General features: G+C 48.9%; 1 protein-coding gene and 1 pseudogene across 9 annotated transcripts in view; both read left to right on the top strand.

Annotated features, from left to right (window-relative positions):
• The window catches only part of LOC105474265 (VPS53 subunit of GARP complex), a 182,850-nt gene that overhangs the window by 60,501 nt on the left and 94,400 nt on the right, over window positions 1–27,949 (top strand). For 6 of the 9 annotated variants that reach the window (XM_071082064.1, XM_071082063.1, XM_071082065.1 and 3 more), the window contains 6 exons: window positions 2,701–2,787; window positions 8,768–8,883; window positions 11,204–11,323; window positions 22,231–22,309; window positions 25,874–26,017; window positions 26,782–26,924. In XM_071082064.1, coding sequence (XP_070938165.1) covers window positions 2,701–2,787; window positions 8,768–8,883; window positions 11,204–11,323; window positions 22,231–22,309; window positions 25,874–26,017; window positions 26,782–26,924 — 689 coding nt within the window. The remainder of the gene's footprint in view (window positions 1–2,700; window positions 2,788–8,767; window positions 8,884–11,203; window positions 11,324–22,230; window positions 22,310–25,873; window positions 26,018–26,781; window positions 26,925–27,949) is intronic. The other 3 variants (XM_071082067.1, XM_071082066.1, XM_071082070.1) reach the window with 1 other exon arrangement.
• Window positions 2,796–7,443, top strand: LOC139359411 (small ribosomal subunit protein eS4, X isoform-like; annotated as a pseudogene).

Here is a 27,949-nt window from a genome sequence, read left to right as displayed (position 1 = left end):
CTTGCATACACGCACACACACAGATGTACTTGTCCTATTTGCTGTTATCAGTAACGTGGACACTAATCACTGAGATGGGGGGAATCGTTTAGTTTTAGGTTAAAACTTTGTGAGGCACGTTGGTAAGAGTCCCGAGTGTTTGCCTGTACGCAGATACCGGATGCTGTACAGAAAAATCGTTGGCATAAGCACGACGAGTCAGGAGAGCTTTATGGAAGTTTCTTTTGTGCCCAGCGTGGGTTACAGCATAGTGACCGGTGTGCCCAGTGTGGGTTACAGCTTAGTGACCGGTGCTGTCTCCAGTGTGCCCAGCGTGGGTTACAGCGTAGTGACCGGTGCTGTCTCCAGTGTGCCCAGCGTGGGTTACAGCGTAGTGACCGGTGCTGTCTCCAGTGTGCCCAGCGTGGGTTACAGCGTAGTGACCGGTGCTGTCTCTAGTGTGCCCAGCGTGGTTACAGCGTAGTGACCGGTGTGCCCAGCGTGGTTACAGCGTAGTGACCGGTGTGCCCAGCGTGGGTTACAGCGTAGTGACCGGTGTGCCCAGCGTGGGTTACAGCGTAGTGACCGATACTGTCTCCAGTGTGCCCAGCGTGGTTACAGTGTAGTGACCAGTGTGCCCAGCGTGGGTTACAGCGTAGTGACTGGTGCTGTCTCCAGTGTGCCCAGCGTGGATTACAGCGTAGTGACCGGTGCTGTCTCCAGTGTGCCCAGCGTGGTTACAGCGTAGTGACCGGTGTGCCCAGCGTGGGTTACAGCGTAGTGACCGCTGTGCCCAGCGTGGGTTACAGCGTAGTGACCGGTGTGCCCAGTGTGGGTTACAGCGTAGTGACCGGTGCTGTGTCCAGTGTGCCCAGCGTGGGTTACAGCGTAGTGACCGGTGCTGTCTCCAGTGTGCCCAGCGTGGGTTACAGCGTAGTGACCGGTGTGCCCAGCGTGGGTTACAGCGTAGTGACCGATACTGTCTCCAGTGTGCCCAGCGTGGTTACAGTGTAGTGACCAGTGTGCCCAGCGTGGATTACAGCGTAGTGACCGGTGCTGTCTCCAGTGTGCCCAACGTGGGTTACAGCGTAGTGACCGGTGCTGTCTCCAGTGTGCCCAGCGTGGGTTACAGCATAGTCACCGGTGTTGTCTCCAGTGTGCCCAGCGTGGATTACAGCGTAGTGACCGGTGCTGTCTCCAGTGTGCCCAGTGTGGGTTACAGCGTAGTGACCGGTGTGCCCAGCGTGGGTTACAGCGTAGTGACCGGTGTGCCCAGCGTGGATTACAGCGTAGTGACCGGTGCTGTCTCCAGTGTGCCCAGCGTGGGTTACAGCGTAGTGACCGGTGCTGTCTCCAGTGTGCCCAGCGTGGGTTACAGCGTACTGACCGGTGTGCCCAGCGTGGGTTACAGCGTAGTGACCAGTGTGCCCAGCGTGGGTTACAGCGTAGTGACCGGTGCTGTCTCCAGTGTGCCCAGCGTGGGTTACAGCGTAGTGACCGGTGCTGTCTCCAGTGTGCCCAGCGTGGGTTACAGCGTACTGACCGGTGTGCCCAGCGTGGGTTACAGCGTAGTGACCAGTGTGCCCAGCGTGGGTTACAGCGTAGTGACCGGTGCTGTCTCCAGTGTGCCCAGCGTGGGTTACAGCGTAGTGACCGGTGCTGTCTCCAGTGTGCCCAGCGTGGGTTACAGCGTAGTGACCAGTGTGCCCAGCGTGGGTTACAGCGTAGTGACCGGTGCTGTCTCCAGTGTGCCCAGCGTGGGTTACAGTGTACTGACCGGTGTGCCCAGCGTGGGTTACAGCGTAGTGACCAGTGTGCCCAGCGTGGGTTACAGCGTAGTGACCGGTGCTGTCTCCAGTGTGCCCAGCGTGGGTTACAGCGTAGTGACCGGTGCTGTCTCCAGTGTGCCCAGCGTGGGTTACAGCGTAGTGACCAGTGTGCCCAGCGTGGGTTACAGCGTAGTGACCGGTGCTGTCTCCAGTGTGCCCAGCGTGGGTTACAGCGTAGTGACCGGTGCTGTCTCCAGTGTGCCCAGCGTGGGTTACAGCGTAGTGACCAGTGTGCCCAGCGTGGGTTACAGCGTAGTGACTGGTGCTGTCTCCAGTGTGCCCAGCGTGGGTTACAGCGTACTGACCGGTGCTGTCTCCAGTGTGCCCAGCGTGGGTTACAGCGTAGTGACCGGTGCTGTCTCCAGTGTGCCCAGCGTGGGTTACAGCGTACTGACCGGTGTGCCCAGCGTGGGTTACAGCGTAGTGACCAGTGTGCCCAGCGTGGGTTACAGCGTAGTGACCGGTGCTGTCTCCAGTGTGCCCAGCGTGGGTTACAGCGTAGTGACCGGTGCTGTCTCCAGTGTGCCCAGCGTGGGTTACAGCGTAGTGACCGGTGTGCCCAGCGTGGGTTACAGCGTAGTGACCGGTGCTGTCTCCAGTGTGCCCAGCGTGGTTACAGCATAGTCACCAGTGTTGTCTCCAGTGTGCCCAGCGTGGATTACAGCGTAGTGACCGGTGCTGTCTCCAGTGTGCCCAGTGTGGGTTACAGCGTAGTGACCGGTGTGCCCAGCGTGGGTTACAGCGTAGTGACCGGTGCTGTCTCCAGTGTGCCCAGCGTGGGTTACAGCGTAGTGACCGGTGCTGTCTCCAGTGTGCCCGGCGTGGGTTACAGCGTAGTGACCGGTGCCGTCTCCAGCTGCCTTTTGTTGTTCATGTGTTTCTCTTACTCTAGGCACTGGAAGAGGCTCAGAAAGCCATCCAGCAGCTCTTTGGCAAAATCAAAGACATCAAAGACAAAGCTGAAAAGTCAGAGCAAATGGTGAGTTCTGGTTTCTTCCTAACCTTTTTGCACCAAAAGGGGAAGTGAGCTTCTCATCTGGGCATTCTAATAAGGAGCTTTTTCTAATAATGGCACCTCCTGCCAGCCACGGTCATCTGCATCTCTAAAGCAAGCCCCTAGGAATGCATTCAGATCAATTCAAGGGGAGCTGCTGGTCAGCAGTGACTCACCATCTCTGCTGCCCTGCATTTGCAGCCCTGGGTTTAAACAGGCAACTTTTTTTTTTTTCTTCTTCTTATGGAGTCTTGCCCTGTCACCCAGGCTAGAGCGCATTGGTCCGATCTCGGCTCACCGCAACCTCTGCCTCCCAGGTTCAAGCGATTCCTCTGCCTGAGCCGCCCGAGTAGCTGGGATTACAGGCACCCGCTACCACACCCGGCTAATTTTTGTATTTTTAGTAGAGATGAGGTTTCACCACATTGGCCAGGATGGTCTTGATCTCCTGACCTCATGATCCGCTTGCCTCGGCCTCCCAAAGTGCTGGGATTACAGGCGTGAGCCCCTGCGCCCGGCCTTTACCTAGTCAAAGTGCTGGGATTACAAGCGTGAGCCCCCGTGCCCGGCTGCAATTTTTTTTTCTCCTTTCTGAAAATAGTTTCCTAGTCATTTTGGATATTCCTTTCTCTGACATCTCTTGGTATTGGTACCATGCATTTCTCCATCAAGATGTGTGGTGTGTAGCTTGGTGCACACTGAGAAGGGTCCTGGAGCTGGGAGGAGGGAGGGAGGCGGGGAGGAGGGATATCCCCTGCCCATGATCCGTGTGTGTGGTTTTGGTTGAGTTCCCCCTTGACGAATCTGCGTCCCCCAGTGATGTGCTCAGAAGCTTGCTCTGAAGACCGAGAATCCAGCATTCATTCACCCTCTCCACCCCCATGGGAGGCGCTGGGAAGTGCTGGATCCTGCGTTCAGACTCTCCACCCCCATGGGAGGCACTGGGAAGTGCTGGATCCTGCGTTCAGACTCTCCTCCCCCGTGGGAGGCACTGGGAAGTGCTGGATCCTGGGTTCAGATTCGGACTCAGTAGTGTCTTGTCTCTCAATTGTCTCAGAATTCCAGTTTCGTCAACTGTAAAATAGGAGTAATGGTATTTGCCTCACAGGGTTGTTGTGAAAATTAAACATATGAAGAGCACTGAGCATATTCTAGGGACCTGGATTTTCTGTGGTCCTTCCCCAAGGAGGCACCACACCCAGCAGCACTCAGGAGCCTCAAAGCGTGGTGATCAGTGAGAGCGCCCCACGCTGCTTTTGCTGGAGCTGATTGCATTTATTGATATCCTTATGATGCTAATCTGAGTTCTGGAGTGTGCTTCCTCTTCCAACCGAGGGGGTTTGCAGTGACAGTTTGCTCCCAAGTTATGAGACGTCTTATTTTAAAGCAGTTTGCTTTCCTGCACAGTGCTGTGCTGAAGGGAGGAAGTGGTGGGAGTGAGGGGGGTATTGCGGGATCTGGCCAGCAGCCTGCAATGCAGCGGGGCTCTCTCTTTGTTCCCAGGCGGATCGGCAGGTCGAGAAATAATAGACACACACAAGATAGTGAAAGCTGGGTCCAGGGGGGTCACCGCCTTCTGGTCCCACGGTGCCAACAATGCACTGGATATGCCAACATTTATTATTAAGTTTAGTGAGGCCGGGGGTAGGTTAGTGAAGGATTTGGGGTCATTTGATTATGAGGTGAGATGGTCTCATGGGGATGAAGTAATTCGTTAACATAACATCTGAATGCAGAAGTACAGTATACAGATAAGAATTTACAGTATAGTGTGTGCATCAGCAATTTCTAACAGAGCCTTAAAACAGGAACACAGTCTTTCCATAACCTATGATTAGTGAGATATTAATCAGCAGTAACAGTTGCAGCAAAACCTGGTTACAAACAATCCAGAGAAACAGGATATGAAGCTAGACAACCGGTTAGACCAGAAATTCTCAGAAGGGAGTATGTCTTAACCCTAAAGAGGCCTAGAAGAGCCGTGGAAGATGAGGGCGTTTATAGCCCTATCTTATCCATATGAACAGGCGTCCCCCCCACACGTCCATTTATAGGCTCTTCACAAGGGTCACATTCCATTCCCAGAGCTATGAACATCTGCTTTTCTGGGACAGGAATCTTGGTGATGTGAAACCTCCCTGACTGTACGTCCGTTCATAGGCTCTCTGCAGGGGGAAGCACATCACGTGCTGTTGGCTCATTCTGGTAGCCCAGCCTGGCATTGTCTTTACACAGTCCTGCATGCGATGTTGTATTTACGGTAATCGGGAGCATTTCATCTGTCATGCCGTGGCAGTAGTTTCAGGGGCCTCCCTGCATGGGAGACGTGATCTTTCTTGAGCTCGTTCAGTGTCAGCTCTGTGCTGGCTGCTTTGCACCAGCACTCTGATTTAGCCCTCACAACAACCTTCTGAACTAGGTTTTAGGATCATTATTATCTCTGTGATTACCCATCTTATCGATGAGAAAACTGAGACTCCGTGAGGCTGAGAAACTTGTTCTAGGATGCAGTGTTGGTGAGTGGTGGAGCTGGGGTTCAGCCCTGGATCTGTCTGACTCTAAAACCTCCCGCTTCAGCTCTGCCCGTTTTCGCTGCCCATGGGCAACAGTTGAGGCGAATCAACCATGGGCATTCTGTCTCACGGGTGGTCTCGTGTCGGTTTTATCTGAGTACCCCTGGCATGCCCTGCCATTGAAGGCTTTGTTTAGGGAAAAATTTGTGGTTCAGTTTGTCTAGAGAAACACAGGCTGTGGGATGGGGAGTGATGGGAGAGCCTGGGAATAAAGAGACCAGTCAGCTCCAGTGTAGAGCAGTGAGGGCCTGAACGAGGAATAGAAAGCAGGGATAGATTCTTGAGATGAAGCAGAGGAAGAATATTTAGGAGTTAATGATGCAGGGACCAGGAAGAGTCGTAGATGACTGTGACTTTGAACACGGTGGTTAAAGACCCCCGATGCGGCCGGGCACTATGGCTCACGCCTGTAATCCCAGCACTTTGGTAGGCCAAGGAGGGCGGATTACTTGAGGCCAGGAGTTCAGGGCCAGCCTGGCCAACATGGCAAAACTGTGTCTCTACTAAAAATACAAAAATTAACCAGGCGTCGTGGTGCACACCTGTAATCCCAGGTGCTCTGGAGGCTGAGGCAGAGAATCGCTTGCCTGGGAGGTGGAGGCTGCAGTGAGCCGAGATCGCACTACTGTACTCCAGCCTGGGCGACAGAGTGAGACTCCGTCTCAATAAATAAATAGATAAATAAATAAATAAATAAATAAATAAATAAAAATAAAAAATAAAGACTCCCTATGTTAGACCAAAGCTAAAAACCCTGGAAGAGATACAGAGATTGTTTTGTAGGAAAAAGGATGCTGATTACAGATCGGCAAGTGGGTGATCAGATTACAGGGCCAGTCTTCAGCCTTGTATATCCAGCTTGTGACACCACTCCTGGGTTGTTTTTTTTGCCCCAAATTCAAGTATTTGGTAAAGTAGTGGTGGGTCTTAAACTTTCTTTTTTTTTTAAATTCAGTGGAAACAGAGGTTGTTTGGGGGTTGTAGAAGGAAGGAAGGCTTGATTGGGAAGTCACCATGAAAGAGTCTTTTTACAGCTGAGATCCAGGTGAGGCTTGCAGGATTGTGGGTGTGGACTTGAGCTGGGCAGGTCGTAACCTTTATGAGTTCACGGGGCCCATGAACTCACTGCCGAGTTTTCCCTTTAGTGGGATGCATCTATCCCGTGACTGCAGTGTTTGTGCTTGGTATCCAGGGCAGTCCCTTCCTTCCAGGTATCACAGAACCTGGGCAACCAAATTGCTCTTGAGAAAGTTTCGCTGCGTGCACCGGAAGACGGAGGTCCCCTTTCCTTGCCTAATGCAGCCATGGCTCGTGGTGCCAAAAAGCGTCTGAAGCGCATGGCGGCTCCAAAGCATTGGGTGCTGGATAAATGGACTGGTGTGTTTGCTCCTAGTCCGTCCACAGTCCCCCAAGTTGAGAGAGTGTCTCCCCCTCGTCATTTTCCTAAGGAACAGACCTAAGGAAAGAAGACTTGCATGCGGCGGTTCGTTAAGATCGATGGCAAGGTCCGAACTGATACAACCTCCCCTGCTGGGTTCATGGACGTCATCAGCATTGGCGAGACCGGCGAGAATTTCCATTTGATCTGTGACACCAAGGGTCGCTTTGCTGTACATCGTATTACACCCGAGGAGGCCAAGTACAAGTTGTGCAAAGTGAGAAAAATCTTTGTGGGCACAAAAAAGAATATGGTCACCTCATCTTGTGACCGTGATGCGCGCACCGTCTGCTACCCTGACCCCTCATCGAGGTGAATGACACCATTCAGATTGATTTGGAGACTGGCAAGATTGTTGATTTCATCAGGTTCGACACTGGTAAGCTGTGTATGGTGACTGGAGGTGCTAACCTGGGAAGAATTGGTGTGACCCCAACAGAGAGAGGCACCCTGGATCTTTTGACGTGGTTCATGTGAAAGACGCCAATGGCAACAGCTTTGCCACTCGACTTTCCAACATTTTCACTATTGGCAACAAACCATGGATTTTTCTTCCCCGAGGAAGGGGTACCCGCCTCACCATTGCAGAAGAGAGAGACGAGACTGGCAGCCAAACAGAGCAGTGGGTGAAATGGTCCGTGCGTGACATGTTCGATCTTTGTACGTAATTAAAACTAATGTGGCGTGATAAAACACACACACACACACACACACACACACACACAGACACACACACACACACACAGACACACACACACACACACACAGACACACAGACACACACACAGACACACACACACAGACACACACACACACACAGACACACACACACACACACAGACACACACACAGACACACACACACACAGACACACACACACACACACACACAGACACACAGACACACACACACACACAGACACACACACACACACAGACACACAGACACACACACACACAGACACACACACACACACACACAGACACACACACACACACACACAGACACACAGACACAGACACACACACACACACAGACACACAGACACACACACACACAGACACACAGACACACACACACACAGACACACACACACACACAGACACACACACAGACACACACAGACACACAGACACACAGACACAGACACACACACACACACACACAGACACACACACACACACACACACAGACACACACACACACACACACACACACACAAAGTTTCTTAGCGTGGACCAAGAAACACAGTGGATGATTTCACCTGGGTGTTAGTAAAGTTGGGGAATTTTTCCAACTTCTCTATTGAATATGCTTTTCTGGTGACTGAAATACACTTGCATTCCCAGAGACAGCTTCTCTTCTCTTGCACCTGCTGAAACAACTCTGTCAGGTTCTTACTCCCCAAACTGCCTTCTCACTCCCTGAAGACTGCGCCTGCCCTCCCGGTAACTTACATGTTAAGCGTGTGTCACAGGGCTTCTGTTTCAGTCTTCTTGAGATTTGAAAGTCTTTGCTGGAGGCTCAGGCCCTCGTTCCGTTGGGAAAGACCGTGTGAATGCCAGGTGCTGACTGAGGCATTTTGTTCGGCCAGCGGCGTCAGCACCAGAAGGCACACTTTCCTCACCTTGTTCAGGAGGAACGGTGCTGTGCCTGCCTCCTCTGTCCTGTGTGCTCAATACTGAATTGCCGTTTGGATCATTTCATTTGGGGTAAAAAATAAAGTTCATTTCATGCTCGCAGCTGAAGGTTTTATAACCCCAAGTAAAGTCCAAAGAGATGCCACATTAAATGCCTGGTTGGAAATTATTTTGATTTTGTATTGTGAGAGTGTTTGCTAACCTGAGATTTTTCCCTGCTTCATCTGCATTCGTTTCTTAGGGAGCTACTTGCGGAAGCGTTTTACATCCTTCTTAACCGTCTTCTTTTCTCTCTTTGGTTTTTCAATGTTTAGGTGAAAGAAATCACCCGTGACATTAAGCAATTAGATCACGCCAAACGCCACCTGACCACCTCAATCACCACGCTGAACCACCTGCACATGCTGGCAGGAGGTGTCGACTCCCTCGAGTAAGCAATGCCATCTTTCTCTTCTGGGGCCACGGGAAATGTGTCACATAGAGAAATGGTGTTGTCGGCCTGTTTACTTCTCAGCCGGGAAAGTCTCACCATCCTGTCCCACCTTCTGCAAATTGGCTTCAAGTGTCCAGTCACGTTTTTGCTTTGTGCCCTCTGGTGTTCAAAACCTAACGAACACTGGCAGCCGGTCAGAAGGGGACCCAGGAAGCCTCTCAGAACTATTCCGAGAATATGGCCCATCTTCAGGCTGCAGCTCTGTACCGTCAAGGCAGACAGAGGGACGCAGGCCCACGTTCACTCCCGGCTGCTTCTGCCTCGACGAGTTTCTACTTGCGTTGGGCTGAGTTGCGCTGTCATCAAAGAGACCCTATATAGGAGACAGAACTCAATCATTCAAACCACTTTTTTAAAATCTACTTTTTATTAGCTTTCCGTTTGGTTTGTAGAGGGAATGATACATCAGAACATTAGAAATAGTATTAGAAGGAAGAGCTGGTTATTTACTACAGAGAAGCAGTCTAAAGCCTCCTTTACTAGCAAGATTCTGACACTCCAGCTCACCTCTGTGGCCCATCTCAGGCTGGGGACTCCCCCTGCTCCAGCCTCAGTGTGATTCCATGTGTGGACAGGGAAAGCTCATCTTCATAGAAACTGAGATACAGCATTCGAAGTCCTGGGTGGGGGAAGTGGGAGAGTGCCTTCAGGGAAAGAGGAGGAGGGGCAGGCCTCTTCCTGACCTCTGTAGGTATTGCATGAGCTCCAGGGACCCCCGGTCCACTCCCCTGTGAGCAGTGAGAGCAGGGGCCAGAGGGAGACCAGAGGGCAGTCACATTTGTTCTTTCTTGGGTGGTGGGTGTCCACCAAACCAACAGACCAGGCAGCGGTGAGACCAGGTGCTGGTGAGACCAGGCGGTGGTTAAGACCAGGTGGTGGTAAGACCAGGCAGTGGTGAGAACAGGCGATGGTGAGAACAGGCAGTGGTTAAGACCAGGCAGTGGTGAGAACAGGCGCTGGCAGTGGTGAGAACAGGCGGTGGTGGGAACAGGCGGTCGTGGGAACAGGCAGTGGTGAGAACAGGCGCTGGTGAGACTAGGTGGTGGTTAAGACCAGGTGGTGGTAAGACCAGGCAGTGGTGAGAACAGGCGGTGGTGAGACCAGGCGGTGGTGAGAACAGGCGGTGGTGAGACCAGGCAGTGGTTAAGACCAGGCGGTGGTGAGAACAGGCGCTGGTGGGAACAGGTGGTGATAGCAATGTTGGTAGCAGTGTAACACCTTGGCTTGAACTTGATCCTGTCTTTTTCAATGCCTCTTATGGAAAATCATAAATTATAAATGTAATAAAATAGCCCAACCCTAATGAAAAATTTAGATCTAATAGTTTATATTTCCTCCCTGTGTGTAACTTGATTTTATCAGCATCCTTTTGTTGAAGCGACATTAACCTTAGCAGTAGGGAAAGTAGAGGTCTGTGACACAGATGCCTCAGAACCTGCAGATTTCAGTTAATATTTAAAGCTGGGCCCTTTCTGTGTTTTTGTTTTTGTTTTTGAGATGGGAGTCTCACATTGTCGCCCTGGCTGGAGTGCAGTGGCACGATCTTGGCTCACTGAAACCTCCGCTTCCCAGGTTCAAGCGAGTCTCTTGCCTCAGCCTCCCGAGTAGCTGGGATTACAGGCACCTGCCACCACGCCCAGCTAATTTTTTGTATTTTTAGTAGAGACGGGGTTTCACCATGTTGGCCAGGATGGTCTTGATCTCCTGACTTCATGACCGCCGGCCTCAGCCTCCCAAAGTGCTGGGATTACAGGCGTGAGCCACCGCGCCCAGCCATGCCCTTTGTTTTGTCCTGGAAAGATGTGTTTGGTTTGCTCATGGGCTGTAATCCTCAGATAGTAACATCCCTACCCCTGTTCTCTGTCCCGAGCTTGCTAATCCCAAAATATCCAACCCAAATTCTAAATCCATCATCTTCCCAGATTCCTGTCCCCACACCGAATGAGAATTAATCACTCACACGTTCTTCCCGCCGTAGCACATATCGTGCACTTCTGTTTAGGACATAGTTCATCCTGTTTTATACTAGTTAGATGTGTACTTGACTCTCTGCCTACTGTATGATGTCACCTTGAGAATTTGGACCAGATCCTGTTTTTTGCCTCCCACAATGCACAGCAGCTTATATACTCAGCACTCAGCGAACGTTGATTCAGCCGAGTTGATGTCTGTTTGAGAGCTAGAGTAGGTTGTTCTGTGTCTGTATCTTGTGTTCTTAGTGTTTTTCTAGACTTTTAAACTTATTCTTTCCTTGCAGAGCCATGACCAGGCGAAGACAATACGGAGAAGTTGCTAATCTCCTTCAGGGTGTGATGAATGTCCTGGAACACTTCCACAAGTATATGGGGATTCCACAGATCCGGCAGCTTTCTGAAAGGTAAACTGTCCCCGGAGGAAAAGTCCATGGGGATTCCACAGATCCGGCAGCTTTCCGAAAGGTAAACTGTCCCCGGAGGAAAAGTCCATGGGGATTCCACAGATCCGGCAGCTTTCCGAAAGGTAAACCGTCCCCAGCGGAAGTGCTCTTGCTTTCAGAAAAGGACCTGGTGCTAGGAGGTGCTTAAGCACTTAGCTCAGCATGTTCACTGCAGAATCCTACTGTGTGAAGAAACCTCAGATGCTACCTGATCTGACTCTGTCTGGTGCAGGCATCCCCCATGATACCCCTTCCCGTGTCTTCTAAAGCTGCCTATCGTAGATAGTTGCAGTTGTGTATATGGACAACTCTCAGCTGTCCCCATTTGTGAGGGAAACTGTTCTAGGTATCTATTTCTTTGTAACAAACCAGCACAGAACTTAGCAGCTTAAAACAATAATTGTTTTGCGTGTATAATTTGGCCTGGCTCAGGGGACCAGCTCATGCCTGCTCCGTGCAGCATTAGCCGAGGCAGCTCAAGAGGGACTGGAGAATGCACTGGCTCCCTCTCATGGCTGGCACCTTGGTACTTGCTGTCAGCTGGGAGCTCAGCCAGGCCTGGGCTGGGATTCTCTGTTGTCTTCCACGGGCTTCTTGGACTTCCTCATGTTAAGGTGGCTGGTTCCAAGAATGAGCGTCACAAGAGAAGCAAGCCTGGGAAATTTCATAGCATCACTTCTACTGAAGTCGCAAGGCTGCTAAGATTCAAGAGGAAGGAACATAGTCTTCTCCCACCCACTAATGCTAACGGGAGGAATGTCAAAGTCACATCGTTACAAAAAGCACGTGGGATGGGATAGATTGCTGTGATGGTCTTTAGAAAATACAGTGAGCCATGGCCGGGCCCTGTAGCTCACACCTGTAAGTCCAGCACTTTGGGAGGCCGCGGCAGGTGGATCACCTGAGGTCAGGAGTTCGAGACCAGCCTGACAAACATGTTGAAACCCTGTCTCTACTAAAAATGCAAAAATTATCTGGACATGGTGGCGGGTGCCTGTAATCGCAACTACTTGGAAAGCTGAGGCAGGAGAGTCACTTGAACCTGGGAGGCGTCAAATATATATACAGATGAAGCCTAAGTTCCCTTTACCTAGACCTCAGAATCCCATTATTCTCTCCAGAGGTGGTAACTGTTATCAGTTTAATGGATATCGCTCCGGATTTTTATGTATGTATTTACATAAATCTATAGTTTCAGTTAATGGTTTTGGTTTTGCTTTGTTTTGTTTTAACTAAATGGTTTCATACCTTACGCTTTATTCTAAAAACTGCTTTTTGTTTTCAACCACATGTATTTTAGATATTTGTTTTTCATGTCAGTATGTATAGACCTGCTTCATTCTCTGGAATTTTTTAGATTTTTTTTTTCACATCAGTGTGTATAGACCTGCTTCATTCTCTGGAATTTTTTAGATTTCTTTTTTCACGTCAGTGTGTATAGAACTGCTTCATTCCCTGGAATTGATGCACAGAATCCCGTAGTATAACACGCCACAGGTATAGCACTAGATCGTTTGTTTCTAAATCTTAAAATATGCCACCGTTTGCACATATGCAAGTATTTCTCTAGGACAGATTCTGGGTTATAGGTTTATATACATTTAAAATTTTAGTAACTACTGCCCATTTGCCCTGCAGCGAAGCTTTGTATACTTGTAGTACGATCTGTGAATTGTGAGAGCACCTTTCCCGGCACCCTCAGCTGAGAGCACCTTTCCCGGCACCCTCAGCCACACGTGATGTTGTTGTTCTTCGTTTTCATCTCTCTGATGGTTGAAAACGGTATCCAGTTCCTTTAATTTTCATTTCCCGTGTAGCTAGTAAGATGAGTGTTTTGCTTTGTTTTTCTGAGACAGAGTCTTGCTCTGGTGCCCAGGCTGGAGTGCTGTGGCGCGGTCATCGCTCGCTGCAACCTGGAACTCCTGGGCTGAAGACATCCTCCTGCCTCCACCTCCTGAGTAGCTGGGAGTACAGGCAAATACCACCACGCCTGGCTGAGTAGCCGGGAGTACAGGCAAATACCACCACGCCTGGCTGAGTAGCCGGGAGTACAGGCAAATACCACCACGCCTGGCTGATGTTTAACATTTTTCTGTAGAGGTGGGATCTTCCTGTGTTGCCCAGGCTGCTCTTGAACTCCTGGGCTCAAGTGATCCTCCTTCCTCATCCTCCCAAAGTGCTGGGATTACAGGCGTGAGCCACTGTACCAAGCCCCAGTTGTATTCTTCATCTGAAGACTCCTGCGTTTCTCATACCCTGAGAAATTATTCTCCTTTATTCCTTTCTTTGGGTAGTCTCTACAGCTTTGTCTCTGCATTCTCTCCTCATAGAATTCTTGTTACGTGAACGTTGGAGCTTCTAGATCTGCTGCCATGTCTCTTAATTTTCCTTTCATGCTTTCCGTTTCTCTGTCCTTCTGAACTGCTCTCTGAAAGAATTCCTCAACCCAGTCTTCCTGTTTTAATTTACTCTTCACTTGCATCTAGTCTGCTATTTGGCCCAGCTGTTGAATTTTTATTTTAACAATCCAGCTTTTTAATTTCCAGCATATCTAGCTGATTCTTTTCTCATGGGCATAATATTCTCATATATCTCCCACAGAATAGAAATTACCTGTATGTTAAAGCGCTGGGCTGCCTGTTCCATTTCTCTGTCGCCGGTGTAAGATCTTCAGTTTGTTCAGCGTGGCAATTCTCTCTCTTTAGCATTTCTCAAATGTTTGGTGATTCTTAGCTGAAAGCTCATTTTTATTGTATTCATTGATTTTTTGTGACCAAGTTTCACTCCATCACCCAGGCTGGGGTGCAGTGGCACGATCTCAGCTCACTGCAAGCTCCGCCTCCCGGGTTCAAGAAAGTCTCCTGCCTCAGCCTCCCGAGTAGCTGGGACCACAGGTACCCACCACCCACACCCACCACCCACGCCCACCACCCACGCCCAGCTAGTTTTTATATTGTTAGTAGAAACGGGGTTTCACCATGTTGGCCAGGCTGGTTTCAAACTCCTGACACCTCAAGTGATCCACCGGCCTCAGTCTCCCAAAGTGCTGGGATGACAGGCGTGAGCCACTGCGCCTGGCCTCGTTTTTATTTTTGATATTCTCTGTTAGTCTGATCAAGAATGCTCTTTAGCTGCTACCTGCTCCTGGGCGAGAAGTGGGAATTGCTGCTTGGCCAAGTGTTATCACAGACAGCTCTTCCAAAGTGAGGGGTCCAGACCTGGAGAAACCTACCAGATGGGTGTCCCAGCGGCTGATCTCCTAGGCTCGGAGGCTCCCTGGTCTTCCTGGGTGTTGGCAGCCCCTCTGGCTACTGCTAAAGTTCTCAGACCCAGAGGCCCACCTCTGCCACCTGGCATGAGCATTCACGGTGTGGGTACAGATGTGGACAGCAGCTGATTCCTCCTATTGCAGGGCACAGCATGCCCTGCTGGCAGCAGACCAGGGCCCCATCCTGCTTCTGGTATCACCACCTTCATGTCTTTCATTTTCAAGAAGCATTTTTGGGCAGTGATTTCCTGTCATCCTTCCTACCAGGAAGTCCTCAGGCTTCTAGTCTACCACTTTTCTTGCCTGGATTTTGATTTTTATGAAAATCTTTTTCTTATTTCTAAGGTTTCGGGGCATCAGTGTGCATCTTGTCATGGAAATGCCAAAGAATATTAGGGAATGTTGGAGCAGAGCTTGGCAGAACACTAGGGAAACCGCCACCCTCTCCCTCCTCCTTCCTACCCCTCGAGGACACCTGGAGCCGGCTGATCGCCTTATCAGACTGGACTGTGAGGCAGCCGAGAAAGCAGGCGAACGGGACTTTATGAGCTGCGAGAAGGAAGGAGCTTGGATGGAGCAGGCAGATTTGCTGTCAGCAGATGAGGGAGGAGGAGGAAGGCAGTCCCTCCTACCCCTGCTCTCAGGATGATTCAGAGTTGATCTCTTTCACATTCATTTGTTCTTTTCTTCATTTACGTGACAGATATTTACCCTGCATTTTCTACATCCTAGGCCCTGTGCTAGGGGACTGAAGGCACAAAAATAAGAAATACACACTCTCTGCCTTCGAAGAGTTCACCATTTTTGTATGGAGAAGAAAGACATTAATAGAAGATTCCAGCGTAACAGATGTAACAAAACCATGGTATATGCTGTACAAGGCATAGCAGGATCTCAGAAGAGGAACTGATAGGCTGAAGCAGGGGCTGAGGGCAGGGGGCATAGACAAATTCCATTTTAATCGGAATCTTAAAAGAATGGGTGGCATCTTACCAACGTGACAGTAAGTAGGGAGAGAAGGAAGAGGGAGCCTCAAGGAGTTTGGAGGCAGCAGAGGGAGATAAGGCTGCGTAGGTAGATGGGGTCAGGTTTTATATACCTTGCTAAATATTTTTTATCTTGTGGACAGTGAAGGATTTTAAGCGTTGGGGGGCATGCTCTCACTTGTGTTTTGTAAAAGTCTAGTGGATTACAGAGGTACAGGAGTCTGGATAGTAGGAGTATGTTCTGGATTAGAAAAGATAAGACCCTTATCAGGCAGTGGCCACGCACTCACGGAGATGTGTGTGGGAGCCGATCTCCAGTCGGTGTAAAGGAGGGGGTTGTGCATGGCAGGAACATGAGAGAACTAACTTTTATTTGGCAGAAACCAGTGTAGGGATTCATTAATAACTCAAAATGGATCTATAGCTAGATGTAAAACCTAATTCTAAAACTCTGAGAAGAAAACAAGAGCAGATCTTCACAGCACTGAATTTGGCAGCAGTTTCTTGGATATGACACCAAAGTCCTAGGCAACAAAAGAAAAACATAGATAAATTGGACTTTATGAAAAATTTTAAAACTTGTGCATGGAAAGACACTATCAGCAGGGTAACATGGCCACACACAGAACGGGAAGAATATTTCCAGATCATTTATCTGATAATGGATTAGTATCTAGAATATACAAAGAATTCCTAAAAATCAGCAACCAAAAGCCGAACAACTCAATTAAAAAGCAAGCAAAGGGTTTGAATAAGCGTTTCTCCAAAGAAGATAAGTAAATGGCCAGTAAACGTGAAAAGCGCCCCCACTGGGCTGTGAGGTGATACTGCACCGTGGTTTTGACTTGCATTTCTCTAATGGGCTTTTTAGTTTGATGTAGTCACACTTGTTTCTTTTTGCTTTTGCTGCCTGTACTTTTGGTGGGCTCTTCGCTTTTCAACACTTTTCCAGAGAGATAGTTTTAAAAATTTGAAGGAACTTTGTATTGACTGTTATAATCACATTCCCTTAAAAATAGAAAATCCAACATTCTATGAATATATTTCAGCGCTCCAAACGTTCATTATCACGTAGGGTTGCTGCAAACACAGGAGGATTTACTTTTAGTTCATTTCACAATCTCTGTTTGCAATAATTTTGTGTAGATTAATACAGAATATGTGCTATTAAGTAACACTAAAAAGGCTGGACCTGGTGGCTCACACCTGTAATCGCAGCACTTTGGGAGGCTGAGAGGCTGAGACAGGCAGATCGCTTGAGCTCCGGAGTTCGAGACCAGCCTAGGCAACATGGTGAAACCCTGTGTCTACCAAAAATACAAAAAGTGAGCCGGTATGGTGGTGTGTGCCTGTGGTTCCGGTTACTCGGGAGGCTGCAGTGGGAGAATCACTTGATCTCCGGAAGTGGAGGCAGCAGTGAGCTGAGACTGTGCCACTGCACTCCAGCCTGGGCAAGAGAGCAGACTCGTCTCAGGAAAAAAAAAAAAAAAAAGTAACACTAAAAAGAGCCAAGAGGAGACAGCTTCTTATTTTCAGTGCTTGACTAGAATTGTTTTTTTAAGAGGTACTGAAAGTTTGAGAAAAGTCCAGACTTCTTATTTTTAGCATCCTTTCTGGTGAATTTTCTTCCCTTATGTTTACGTGGTGGTGGTAGAACCATCTGGAAATGATAGGAACAGCTATTTATTGTGAGGGGCGGGAGATGGCAGACAGGTTACTACCCTCTGCATTGCTTCCGTTTCTCGAATTTACTGTCTTGCTGTCTGTAAATTGTAGAAGTCATGTGAAAAGTTGTGTTCTGAAATCTTTGCCTGCACGTTTGAAATGGAAGTTCATGAGCCTTGATTCAAGCATAGCTGATTCTTCCAACTACCCTTCTGGCAAATGCTTCCATGCTTGCTGTAGCGTTGAGGGAAAGAGTTTTTTCTTTAGTGTCTTTACATTTCAAATCCTCCTGGCCTAAGAATGCCCATGACAGTGAATGTTTCTAGTCATCAGTCAGTATTTCCCAACAAAGAACGGAAGATTCTTACATTCTCTTGAAAACCGTGAAAGTCTTGAACTAAAATATATTTTTCACAGCCATTTCTAACCTCTTATAACTGTGAGAAAGGCTTAGCAGGTCTCATGGTGGAGTGAAAAAAGAACTCAACCTGGAAATGGACAGGCCTGCCCAGCTCATGATTTCTGAATGACTAGGAAATCAGTTGGTGCAGTGGCTCACGCCTGTAATCCTAGCACTTTGGGAGGCTGAAGTGGGCAGATCGCTTGAGCCCAGGAGTTTGAGACCAGCCTGGGCAACATGGCAAAACTCCGTCTCTACAAAAAATACAAGAATTAGCTGTGCATGGAGGTGCACACCTATAGTCCCAGCTACTCAGGAGGCTGAGAGAAGGATCAGTTGACCCCGGGAGGTTGAGGTTGCAGCGAGCCACAAATGTACCACTGTACTCCAGTCTGAAGAGAAAGGAATGACTAGGAAATCTTGATAGTTCAGCACATATATCTGCTTTGCTGACGGTTATCAGTAGAGCTACCTCTTTATAGTAGGAACTTTTCATGGTTAGAAGAGGAAGGAGTTTAAAGGAATGAGGCCAAAGATACATTCTTTCAAGTCTGTTGACTTCTTTCTAGAATCCTATTTAAGCAATTGATTATGAAGACTGCAATTCACATCTCACCCTGAAAGTGCATGGGATTGAGGTTTGGGTCTGTAGATACCATCAGTGATGTCTCTGAGGGAATGGGTGCTCTTTCATCTGAATCATTGATAGCCACTTCAAAAACTGCTGTTGGTAGAGGCCGGGCGCGGTGGCTCATGCCTGTAATCCCAGCACTTTGGGAGGCCGAGGCTGGCAGATCACCTGAGGTCAGGAGTTCGAGACCAGCCTGGCCAACATGGTGAAACCCCATCTCTACTAAAAATACAAAAAATTAGCCAGGCGTGGTGGCAGGCGCCTGTAATCCCAGCTACTCGGGAGGCTGATGCAGGAGAATCACTTGACCCAGGAGTTGGAGGTTGCAGTGAGCCGAGATTACACCATTGCACTCCAGCCTGGGGGACAAGAGCAAGACTTCGTCTCAAAAAAAAAAAAAAAGAAAAGGAAAAAACCTGCTGTTGGAAACACTGACGTTTATGTGCAGAAGTGTATCCTTCTGCTCCAGGATTAAGTACACATCTAACCTGTAGCCACCTGTGAAGCCAGTCAGCACCGTAAGATGGGTGTTGTGGAATAATCGGCACTGGAGAGGACATGGAATCATCTAGTATGGGCCGCTCGCCCCACCCTCTTATTTCACAGCTATTCGAAGTTGTGACCCACGGAGAGGAAGTGACATGATTACGCGGCTCACTAGTCACATAGGCAGGTCTTGCCCATCTCAGGAGGTGACTTTGAAAATGAAGAACTTGGCAAGGAGGTCTACACATCAGAGGCTGGTCATTTTCCCTCTTTTTTGTCTCTGGTGATAACACGTGCTGTCACAGGCTGTGGTTCTCCTCAGAGGCTGGTCATTTTCCCTCTTTTTTGTCTCTGGTGATACCAAGTGCTGTCACAGGCTGTGGTTCTCCTTTCTGCCGCCTCAGTTTCAGAGTCACCAAGAATATGGAGTAGGGAGTAGTTCGGGCCAGAGGCAGAGCCGGGCCCACCAGTGTCACTGAGATGTTCAGTGGTCCTGAGACTGTGACTGTGGGTGCTCTGGCCAGTGGTGGCACTTCCCCTGTAAAGAGAACTCCTTCCTCTTCTAACCATGAAAAGCGCCTGTAAGTTCCCTGTGGCTTAGGAGGGAACTGGTGCTGTCTGTGTGCTTCCAAGGAGGAGGTAGGAACACAGGGTCCGCGCCTCTGGAAGCTGTCTTGTGACCTGGCACCACAGGAGGCTGTGTGCTGCCTCATGATGTGAGAATCACGAGAAGCTCCGAAGTACAATTTTATTATTTTCTCTCATGTCACAGTTCACACGCAAGGAATGTCTCCCATTGTCTATTGGACAGCTCTAGGTGTATGGCCCTGATTCCGATCTGGAGGTGGGGGCTATTCCAGTAATAGCCTCATCTGGATCATTTCTGGCCCCCTTGAAAACTGACTCAAAAGGCTACAAAGCCACCTGTAAGAGTGATTTTAAAAGTTTTGAAGATAGTGGAAAAACCTTGGAAGGTATTTGGAATAAGGTGTAATTATAACCATGCCACAGAAAAAACAGACTGTTTTGGGTCACGCCTATCCCCTCATTTGAAAAGAAGATCTCAGCAGGTTGCCAGACACTCCTTAGCAGCCAAAGACATTGTGGTTTTGAGCTGTTGGTTATTTCTAGAAACTTCATAAAGTTGATTCTGAAGGAGCAGGGTGGAGACCAAGAATGGAAGTGTGCTCTTTTAAGGCATTTTTGGCAACCAGACGGTATTTGCCTCAGGCTCAGGAAGTCCAACAGGGCCTGAGAGTCTTGCTCCACTCTAGCTCTGCTAGGCTGGCTGGTGCAAGGTGGCCGCCAACATCAGGCAGCCGGTGGGGGATGCAGAGAGTGTGATCGATTGTGGGGTGTGATCAAATGCAGGGTGTGATCGATTGTGGGGCGTGATTGATTGTGGGGCGTGATTGATTGTGGGGGCATGATTGATGGCGGGGGCGTGATCGATGGCGTGATCGATGGCAGGGGCACGATTGATGGCGGGGGCACGATCGATTGTGGGGGCGTGATCGATTGGGGTGCGTGATCGATGGCGGGGGCGTGATCGATTGGGGTGCGTGATCGATGGCGGGGGCGTGATCGATGGTGGGGGCACTATCGATGGCGGGGGCACGATCGATTGTGGGGGCGTGATCGATTGGGGTGCGTGATCGATGGCGGGGGCGTGATCGATTGGGGTGCGTGATCGATGGCGGGGGTGTGATCGATGGTGGGGGCGTGATCGATGGCGGGGGCACGATTGATGGCGGGGGCACGATCGATTGTGGGGGCGTGATCGATTGGGGTGTGTGATCGATGGGGGTGTGATCGATTGGGGTGTGTGATCAATGGGGGCGTGATCGATTGTGGGGGTGTGATCGATGGCGGGGCGTGATCGATGGCAGGGGCGTGACTTGATCCCGGGGCGCGATCCACAGCTGCTTTCCGTCCTAGCCGCTTCTCCTTTCTGCCCTTGCATTCAAGTCCACACGTGGTTCTTGAGCTCCTAGTACACTCGCAGCCACTGTTGAGTACCGGCCTCCCCTTTCTAACTGGTTTTCCTTGCTGTTCCATTTTCATATTCACAAACTTCTGAACTTAAATCATCAGTCAGTGGCCCTCACTTTCCTTTAGCAGTTCATTTTGTCACTTATATCTTTTTGTTTTTACTATAGAAGACATTCTCTTTATTCATTTGTTTAAAAACTTATGAGCTTGTTGGTTTCTGGATTAACAAGAAACCCAAAACACTACAACTACATGGATGGAACTGGACTTGATGTGAGATGAAATCAGCCAGACCCAGGAAGACAAACTCCTCACGTCCTCACTCGTATGTGGGAGCTGAACATTTTCAGAGCTGAACTCATGGAGATAGAGAGTAGAACGATGGGTCCCAGAGGCTGGGAAGCGTAGCAGGGAGGTGGGGAGAAAGTGGGACGGCTAATGGGTACAAAAATAGAGTTAGAATGATCAGATCTAGTGTTTGGTAGAACAGTGGGGCGACTACAGTTAATAATTTATTGTATATTTAAAAATGACTAAAAGATTGGAATTGGAATGTTCCTGACACAGAGAAGTAACAACTTGGGGTGGTGGATACCCCAGTTACCCTGATTTGATCATTATACATCATATGCCTGTGTCAAAACTTCACAGGTACCCTATAAATGTATATATAATGATTATATACCCATAATAACTTTTTACAAAACACCCTGAAACACTGTGGAGCCCTCTTCCCATTCTGCACTCCAGGAGCAGGACAGCGGTTATGCCAGTAATCCAAAAGGGATTTATTTGTTGTTGTTTGTTAGTGTTTTGTTTGAGAGCCAAGGTCTCGCTCTGTCACCCAGGCTGGAGTGCTGTGGTGTGATCATAGCTCTGTGTATCCTCAAAGTCCTGGGCTCAAGAGATCCTCCCGCCACGGCCTCCCGAGTACAGGTGTGTGCCACCACACCTGGGTAGTTTTTATTTTAGTTTGTTTTTTTGTAGAGACTGGATCTCTCTAATGTTGCCCAGGCTGGTCTTGAAATCCTGGCCTCAAGCGACCCTCTCACGTCAGCCTCCCGCATGCTGGGATTCCAGACGTGAGCCACTGTGCCTGACTAGATTTATATTTGATGCGGATGTGATTCTGTAACATTTTCCCACAGCACAACTACCCCCCAGTGGAACTGTGTAAAGATTAACACATACGACCTCAAGGAAAGGGTTGGCCTAGAAGAATTTTGGGGATGTAGAAGATTCACCCTGAGAATACCTTGGGTGCCTAGGTCCTGCTCGTCAGCCTGCCACTTAACTAGTGTGTGACCTCTCACCTCGTGGACGTCCCTGGACCCTTCCTGGCCTTTCTGGGAAGACTTCAGCCCTTTTGACCCTGTGGATCGGTGTGTAGTGACGTAAGGATATTATGCCAGGTGATGATGTGTTCTCTCTTCCTCGCAGAGTGAAGGCTGCGCAGACTGAGTTAGGACAGCAAATCCTGGCCGATTTTGAAGAAGCGTTTCCTTCCCAGGGCACCAAGGTACTGCTCTGCGTTTCCCTGTCTTTAGAGATGACCGGCATCCTTGCCGAGCTTATGCCCACCCCGGTCACCACGCGGTTGTCATTCCCGTCGTGCCCGCTGGCAGCTGCAGATCCGTCTGCTGCAGGCTCAGGGTAACGAGACCATCCTGGATTTTAAATGTCCCAAGGTGGTGGCAGTTCCTCCTCTGTTTCCTTCCAGCCTCAGAAAGGGAGGATTTGTTTGGGCTTAATTTAATGTAGGTCAAACCTTCTATCTTGTCTGCCCTGTCAATTCCTTTTTTCTCATAGCTGTATTTTAAAAAAATCCTCATGCCGCAGTGTTTTTAGGATTGTTACGTAACTTACTGGTTTGGGTTTGGTGAAAAGACAACTGGGCGGAGCACCCACCGGCTTGTGTGACTCTCGGAGTGACGCAGTGAGGAGCCTCCCTGTTACCGGCCGTAAGCCTGCTCTTCGGAATTAATGCCCTTGAGCGCTCTGGTAGCAGAGCTGTTTGTGTTGTGTCTGCAAAGCCCACAGCATTTCACGTGGGAGCTGCTGGTTGCACTTCTCATGTAACAAGCTTTCTCCCGCTCGGCGGTCATCCTGCTTGGGGAACTGCTTTTAGCTCCACCCTTCCAACTGTAGCAGATGCCGTCTTTATACCTAGCGTGTGTCGGACAGGAAAGAACCATACAAGCCCTTTTCTCTATTATTTGAGCTATTTCAAGAGAAAGAATTGTTCAAGGCAGGAGTATACTGAAGCATTCAGGGGCAAGGAGCCTGACCCTACTCTGTGGGTGGAGATGGGGACATTACTGATCCAAGGAACATTTCCGGCGTCTGCTCTGTAATTCAATAACTGGAAATACCTTAATTATTTTTTCTTTGTGTTCCATAAAAGAAACATAGGAAGTAATTGGGAGTAGCGGCCCCAGCTTTTGCCCATCACTTTCTATAGGAATTCCGCTCCTGATTTTAATGTCTTCACATTTTATGGCTGTCTGCTAGTAATCAGATGCTTATTTGTAAAGCACTTTTCTTGGAGAACCTGATATTCCTTAGTCATCTGATGTAACTGCAGGGAGGGAGTAGATATTAGAAAGCCATTAGTCCTATTTATTACATGAGGAAAATGAAGGCCAAAGAAGTAAAAAAAGATTGTAGGGATATTCGCTCATGAGAAGCACTGGGCGCTTCTTAGGACAAGGTTAGCTTCACGTGTACTCAGCTGCCCATTTTAGGGTTTTTTTTTTTTTGATGGAGTTTCACTCTTTGGCCCAGGCTGGAGTGCAATGGTGCCATCTCAGCCCACTGCAACCTCCACCCCCTGGGTTCAAGCAGTTCTCCTGACTCAGCCTCCCAGGTAGCTGGGATTACAGGCACCTGCCACCATGCCTGGCTAATTTTGTATTTTTAGTAGAGACGGGGTTTCTGCGTGTTGGCCAGGCTGGTCTCGAACTCCCAACCTCAGGTAATCCGCCTGCCTCGGCCTCCCAAAGTGCTGGGATTACAGGCGTGAGCCACCGTGCCCGGCCACCCATTTCAGTTTCTAGAAATTTCAGGAAGATGTGGATGAAGCCCATCTTTATTATTTAGAAGAGACCTACTTTATATATTTTTTCCCAGATACCACTGGGCAGATGAAATTAAAATGGTTCTGACAGCATACCTCCCTTTTCTCTCACGTAGTGACTTTTTGTTTGTGTGTGTGGTTTTGTTTTTGTTTTTGTTTTCTTTTTTTGAGATAGAGTCTTGGAGTCTTACTCTGTCGCCCAGGCTGGAATGCAGTGACGCGATCTCGGCTCACTGCCAGCTCCGCCTTCCAGGTTCACGCCATTCTGTTGCCTCTGACTCCCGAGTAGCTGGGACTACAGGTGCTCGCCACCATGCCCGGCTAATTTTTTGTATTTCTTTTTAGTAGAGACGGGGTTTCACCGTGTTAACCTGGATGGGTCTCAATATCCAGACCTCATGATCTGCCCGCCTCAGCCTCCCAAAGTGCTGGGATTACAGGCGTGAGCCACCGCACCTGACCTCGTTTTCTTTTTTCCTTTTTAAAGACTATGGACTTCTTTTAAAGGCCCTGTGTTACTATTTCTATTTCACAAACGGGAATTAAGATTTTAAAAAATAAATGGGAATTAAGATTTAAAAAAATTTTTCCAACGCAACCTAGTAAACTCTTTGTAAATGAAAAATCTGAACACGCAAACCCGTCGGTTTTGGCCTCTGTGACTTCTCTGTGGGGTCACTTTCATCCTGAGGCGAGAATTGAGAAGTTAGGGTGTTCAGCGGATGACATAAAAGCCACTCAGCATGGAGTAAGTCAACATTTTAACAATTTAGGTCTCAGGCAGCTTATATCACACTTTAGAAGCAGTGGAACTTCAGTTGAGATGGATGGAATTGGAAAGAGTTGACAAAAAATAAAATAAAGATTTAGAAGAACCTTACTCATCACCTAGAGCCGATTGTTTTTCAGGTGAGGCCGAGTAAGTGTGTCGAAGCTGCATGCACGGCTCTTTAGCCAAGCCAGGAGGAGATTCCAAGTGTTCTTTTCAGTGTAGTCTACTTAGTCGGCACGTTCACTCAGTGACCAGTCTGAGCAAAACTTGGGTCACAAAGACCTTCCCATCATGACGTGTCAGTCCAGCCCCCGTTACCTTTCCAGTGTTCATTCAGGCCAGTATCACAGGGTTTTCTCTTTGGCTGCCTTTCTAGGTGGTTCACTATCGTGGAGCACGTGTCATGGCTTGGAACCTGGTTTTATGTGTTAAAGGCGACCACACTATTTGGCAAAAACATAGCACTTTAAGAACAGGAATCCCAGAGATTGGAGTCAGGGAAAAGTGGCACATGTGGAGAGAGGCCGGTGGCATCCCGACTCTTGGGAGAGAGGCCGGTGACATCCCCACTCTGAGGAGAGAGGCCGGTGGCATCCCCACTCTTGGGAGAGAGGCCGGTGACATTCCCACTCTGAGGAGAGAGGCCGGTGGCATCCCCACTCTTGGGAGAGAGGCCGGTGACATTCCCACTCTGAGGAGAGAGGCCGGTGACATTCCCACTCTGAGGAGAGAGGCCGGTGACATTCCCACTCTGAGGAGAGAGGCCGGTGGCATCCCCACTCTTGGGAGAGAGGCCGGTGACATTCCCACTCTGAGGAGAGAGGCCAGTGGCATCCCCACTCTTGGGAGAGAGGCCGGTGACATCCCCACTCTTCGGCCTCTTCAGTGGTGTCTTCTGACGTCAGAGACCAGTGGTGTTCGAACTTTTAGGTCTCTCTTAGTTATGGTTTGCAGAAAGTCAAATTTCCCATGATCATTACTGCCTGTTTCCCAAAAGATCTCATTGCAGATTCACAGGGTAGTTTTCGTGTCTCCTGCTGTAAAACGAGTGTAAGGATTGCGTCCTCGAGGAACGACAGGTAACTGATGGCTCCATCCACAGTGGAAAGAATGAGCGTAAAGGAGCAGGAGAAGACTCACCGTGCGTAGAGACAAGAAGTAGCGGCTGTGAGAATCCATGAGGTTTAAAGGTGGTTTCTGGCTTTTAATCTGGTACATGTTGTTTGTTTTACCAGAGACCCGGAGGACCCAGCAATGTTCTACGAGATGCATGTCTGGTTGCTAATATTCTAGACCCCAGGATCAAACAGGAAATCATCAAAAAGTTCATTAAACAGCATTTGTCAGAGTATCTAGTACTTTTTCAAGAAAACCAAGATGTAAGTATTGACCAAATGAGATCAGATGTAACCTTTGAATTTTATTGAAAAATGAATGCTGTCAAGCCTGCTGATTTAGACTTCCTTTTAGTGTGACTGTCTTCCAGTGTTGATTGTTGAGCTGTGAGTCCTAGGGGCTGACTTTATAGTTCTTAAGTCTTTTGAGGTCACTGACCCTTTGGAGAAATTCAGAAACATGCACCTGTGCATAAAATTCTGCTTATAGTTTCTGGAAATGTATAGACCCCTGAAGGCCAATCATGGACCCCAGGTTAAAAACCTCTGGATTTTTTTTTTTTTTTTTGTGAGACAGAGTTTTGCTCTTGTTGCCCAGGCTGGAATGCAGTGGTGCGATCTCAGCTCACTGCAACCTCCGCCTCCTGGGTTCAAGCGATTCTCCTGCCTCCCCCTCCCAAGCAGCTGGGATTACAGGCGCCCGTCACACCTGGCTGATTTTTGTATTTTTAGTAGGGACGGGGTTTCTCCATGTTGGTCAGGCTGGTCTCGAACTCCTGACCTCAGGTGATCCACCCGCCCTGGCCTCCCAAAGTGCTGGAATTGTAGGCCTGCATCACTGTGCCGAGCCAAAAACCTCTGGATTTTTAAGTAAAAGATAAGTAAAAAACGTGGCCTAGATTCTTTAAAACCATGAGAAATACGGAGGTTGGTTCCATTTTGCTTGGCTCTGTGTTTTTGCTTGTTTCCTTAAACTGCCAGTTCTACTTCTAACCACTGGGGTGGTTTTTGATCTTCACCTTCACCAGGTTGCCTGGCTGGACAAAATCGACAGACGCTACGCCTGGATAAAACGCCAGCTTGTGGACTATGAGGAGAAATACGGCCGCATGTTTCCACGTGAGTGGTGCATGGCTGAGAGGATTGCGGTGGAGTTTTGCCACGTGACAAGGTAGGTGCCAGTTCTCTACTGGTTTTGTTGTTCGTCGAAGTTTCACCGTCAGTTCCCCAGTCTCTAGCGGTTCCACGTTGTCCTGTGGATTTGGTGCCACCTCCAGACCTCACCAGATGATTGATGCCATCCTCGTACCCAACGGTGGCCCCACCGGCTGCTCCCTCTGCCCCCGTCTTTGCTCTGGGACTTTCCTTGGTGTAGTTCTTGCCTCAAGCAGTCTCTACCTTCTCCACCAACTCAAGGCTTGTCAACCAGCTTGACTTACAGCGATTCCTCTACCCCACATTTTCCCCAGTCGATACCGCGTGTGTCAGTGTGCTGTGTGTGTCCCATCATCGTTTTTATTTTCTGACTTGCTAGATAGATAGTTCCATAGAGACAGGGCAGTATCTACTTTAATGACATAGCAGACACTGAGGAAACTTGTGTTGAGTGAGTTTCCCACTCCCAGTACGGTGTGTATAGCCTCTGGATAGTTAGAGCTTTTATTTTGAGACAGAGTCTCACTCTGTCACCTAGGCTGGGGTGCTGCAGTGGTACAGTCCCAGCTCACTGCAACCTCCGTTTACTGGGTTCAAGTGATTCTCATGCCTCAGTCTCCCAGGTAGCAAGGATTACAGGTATGTGTAACCACACCTGGCTAATTTTTGTATTTTTAGTAGAGACGGGGTTTCACCATGTTGGCCAGGCTGGTCTTGCAGTCCTGACCTCAGGTGATCTGCCCGCCCATCTCGGCCTCCCAAAGCGCTGGGATTACAGGCATGAGCCACTACACCTGGCCTGCATCTGAGCTTTCCAAGCATTTTAAAGACTTTCTTTCATTCATCCTGTCTACATTATCCATGTGTGTAGCCCAAGGACAGATAGTCTGTTTATATTAAAAAAACTAAAGCCCAGGAAGGTTAAATCAGTATATCTATGACAAAGCTAAAGCCAGAGTCAGACTTTTTTTTTTTTTTTTTGAGACGGGGTCTCACTCTGTCACCCAGACTGGAGTGTAGTGGTGTGATCACGCCTCACAG

Source organism: Macaca nemestrina, chromosome 17 (genome assembly GCF_043159975.1).
Source record: "Macaca nemestrina isolate mMacNem1 chromosome 17, mMacNem.hap1, whole genome shotgun sequence".
Taxonomy (NCBI): domain Eukaryota; kingdom Metazoa; phylum Chordata; class Mammalia; order Primates; family Cercopithecidae; genus Macaca; species Macaca nemestrina.
Note: the sequence above shows the minus strand (reverse complement) of the source record. Positions and strands in the feature narration are given on the sequence as shown.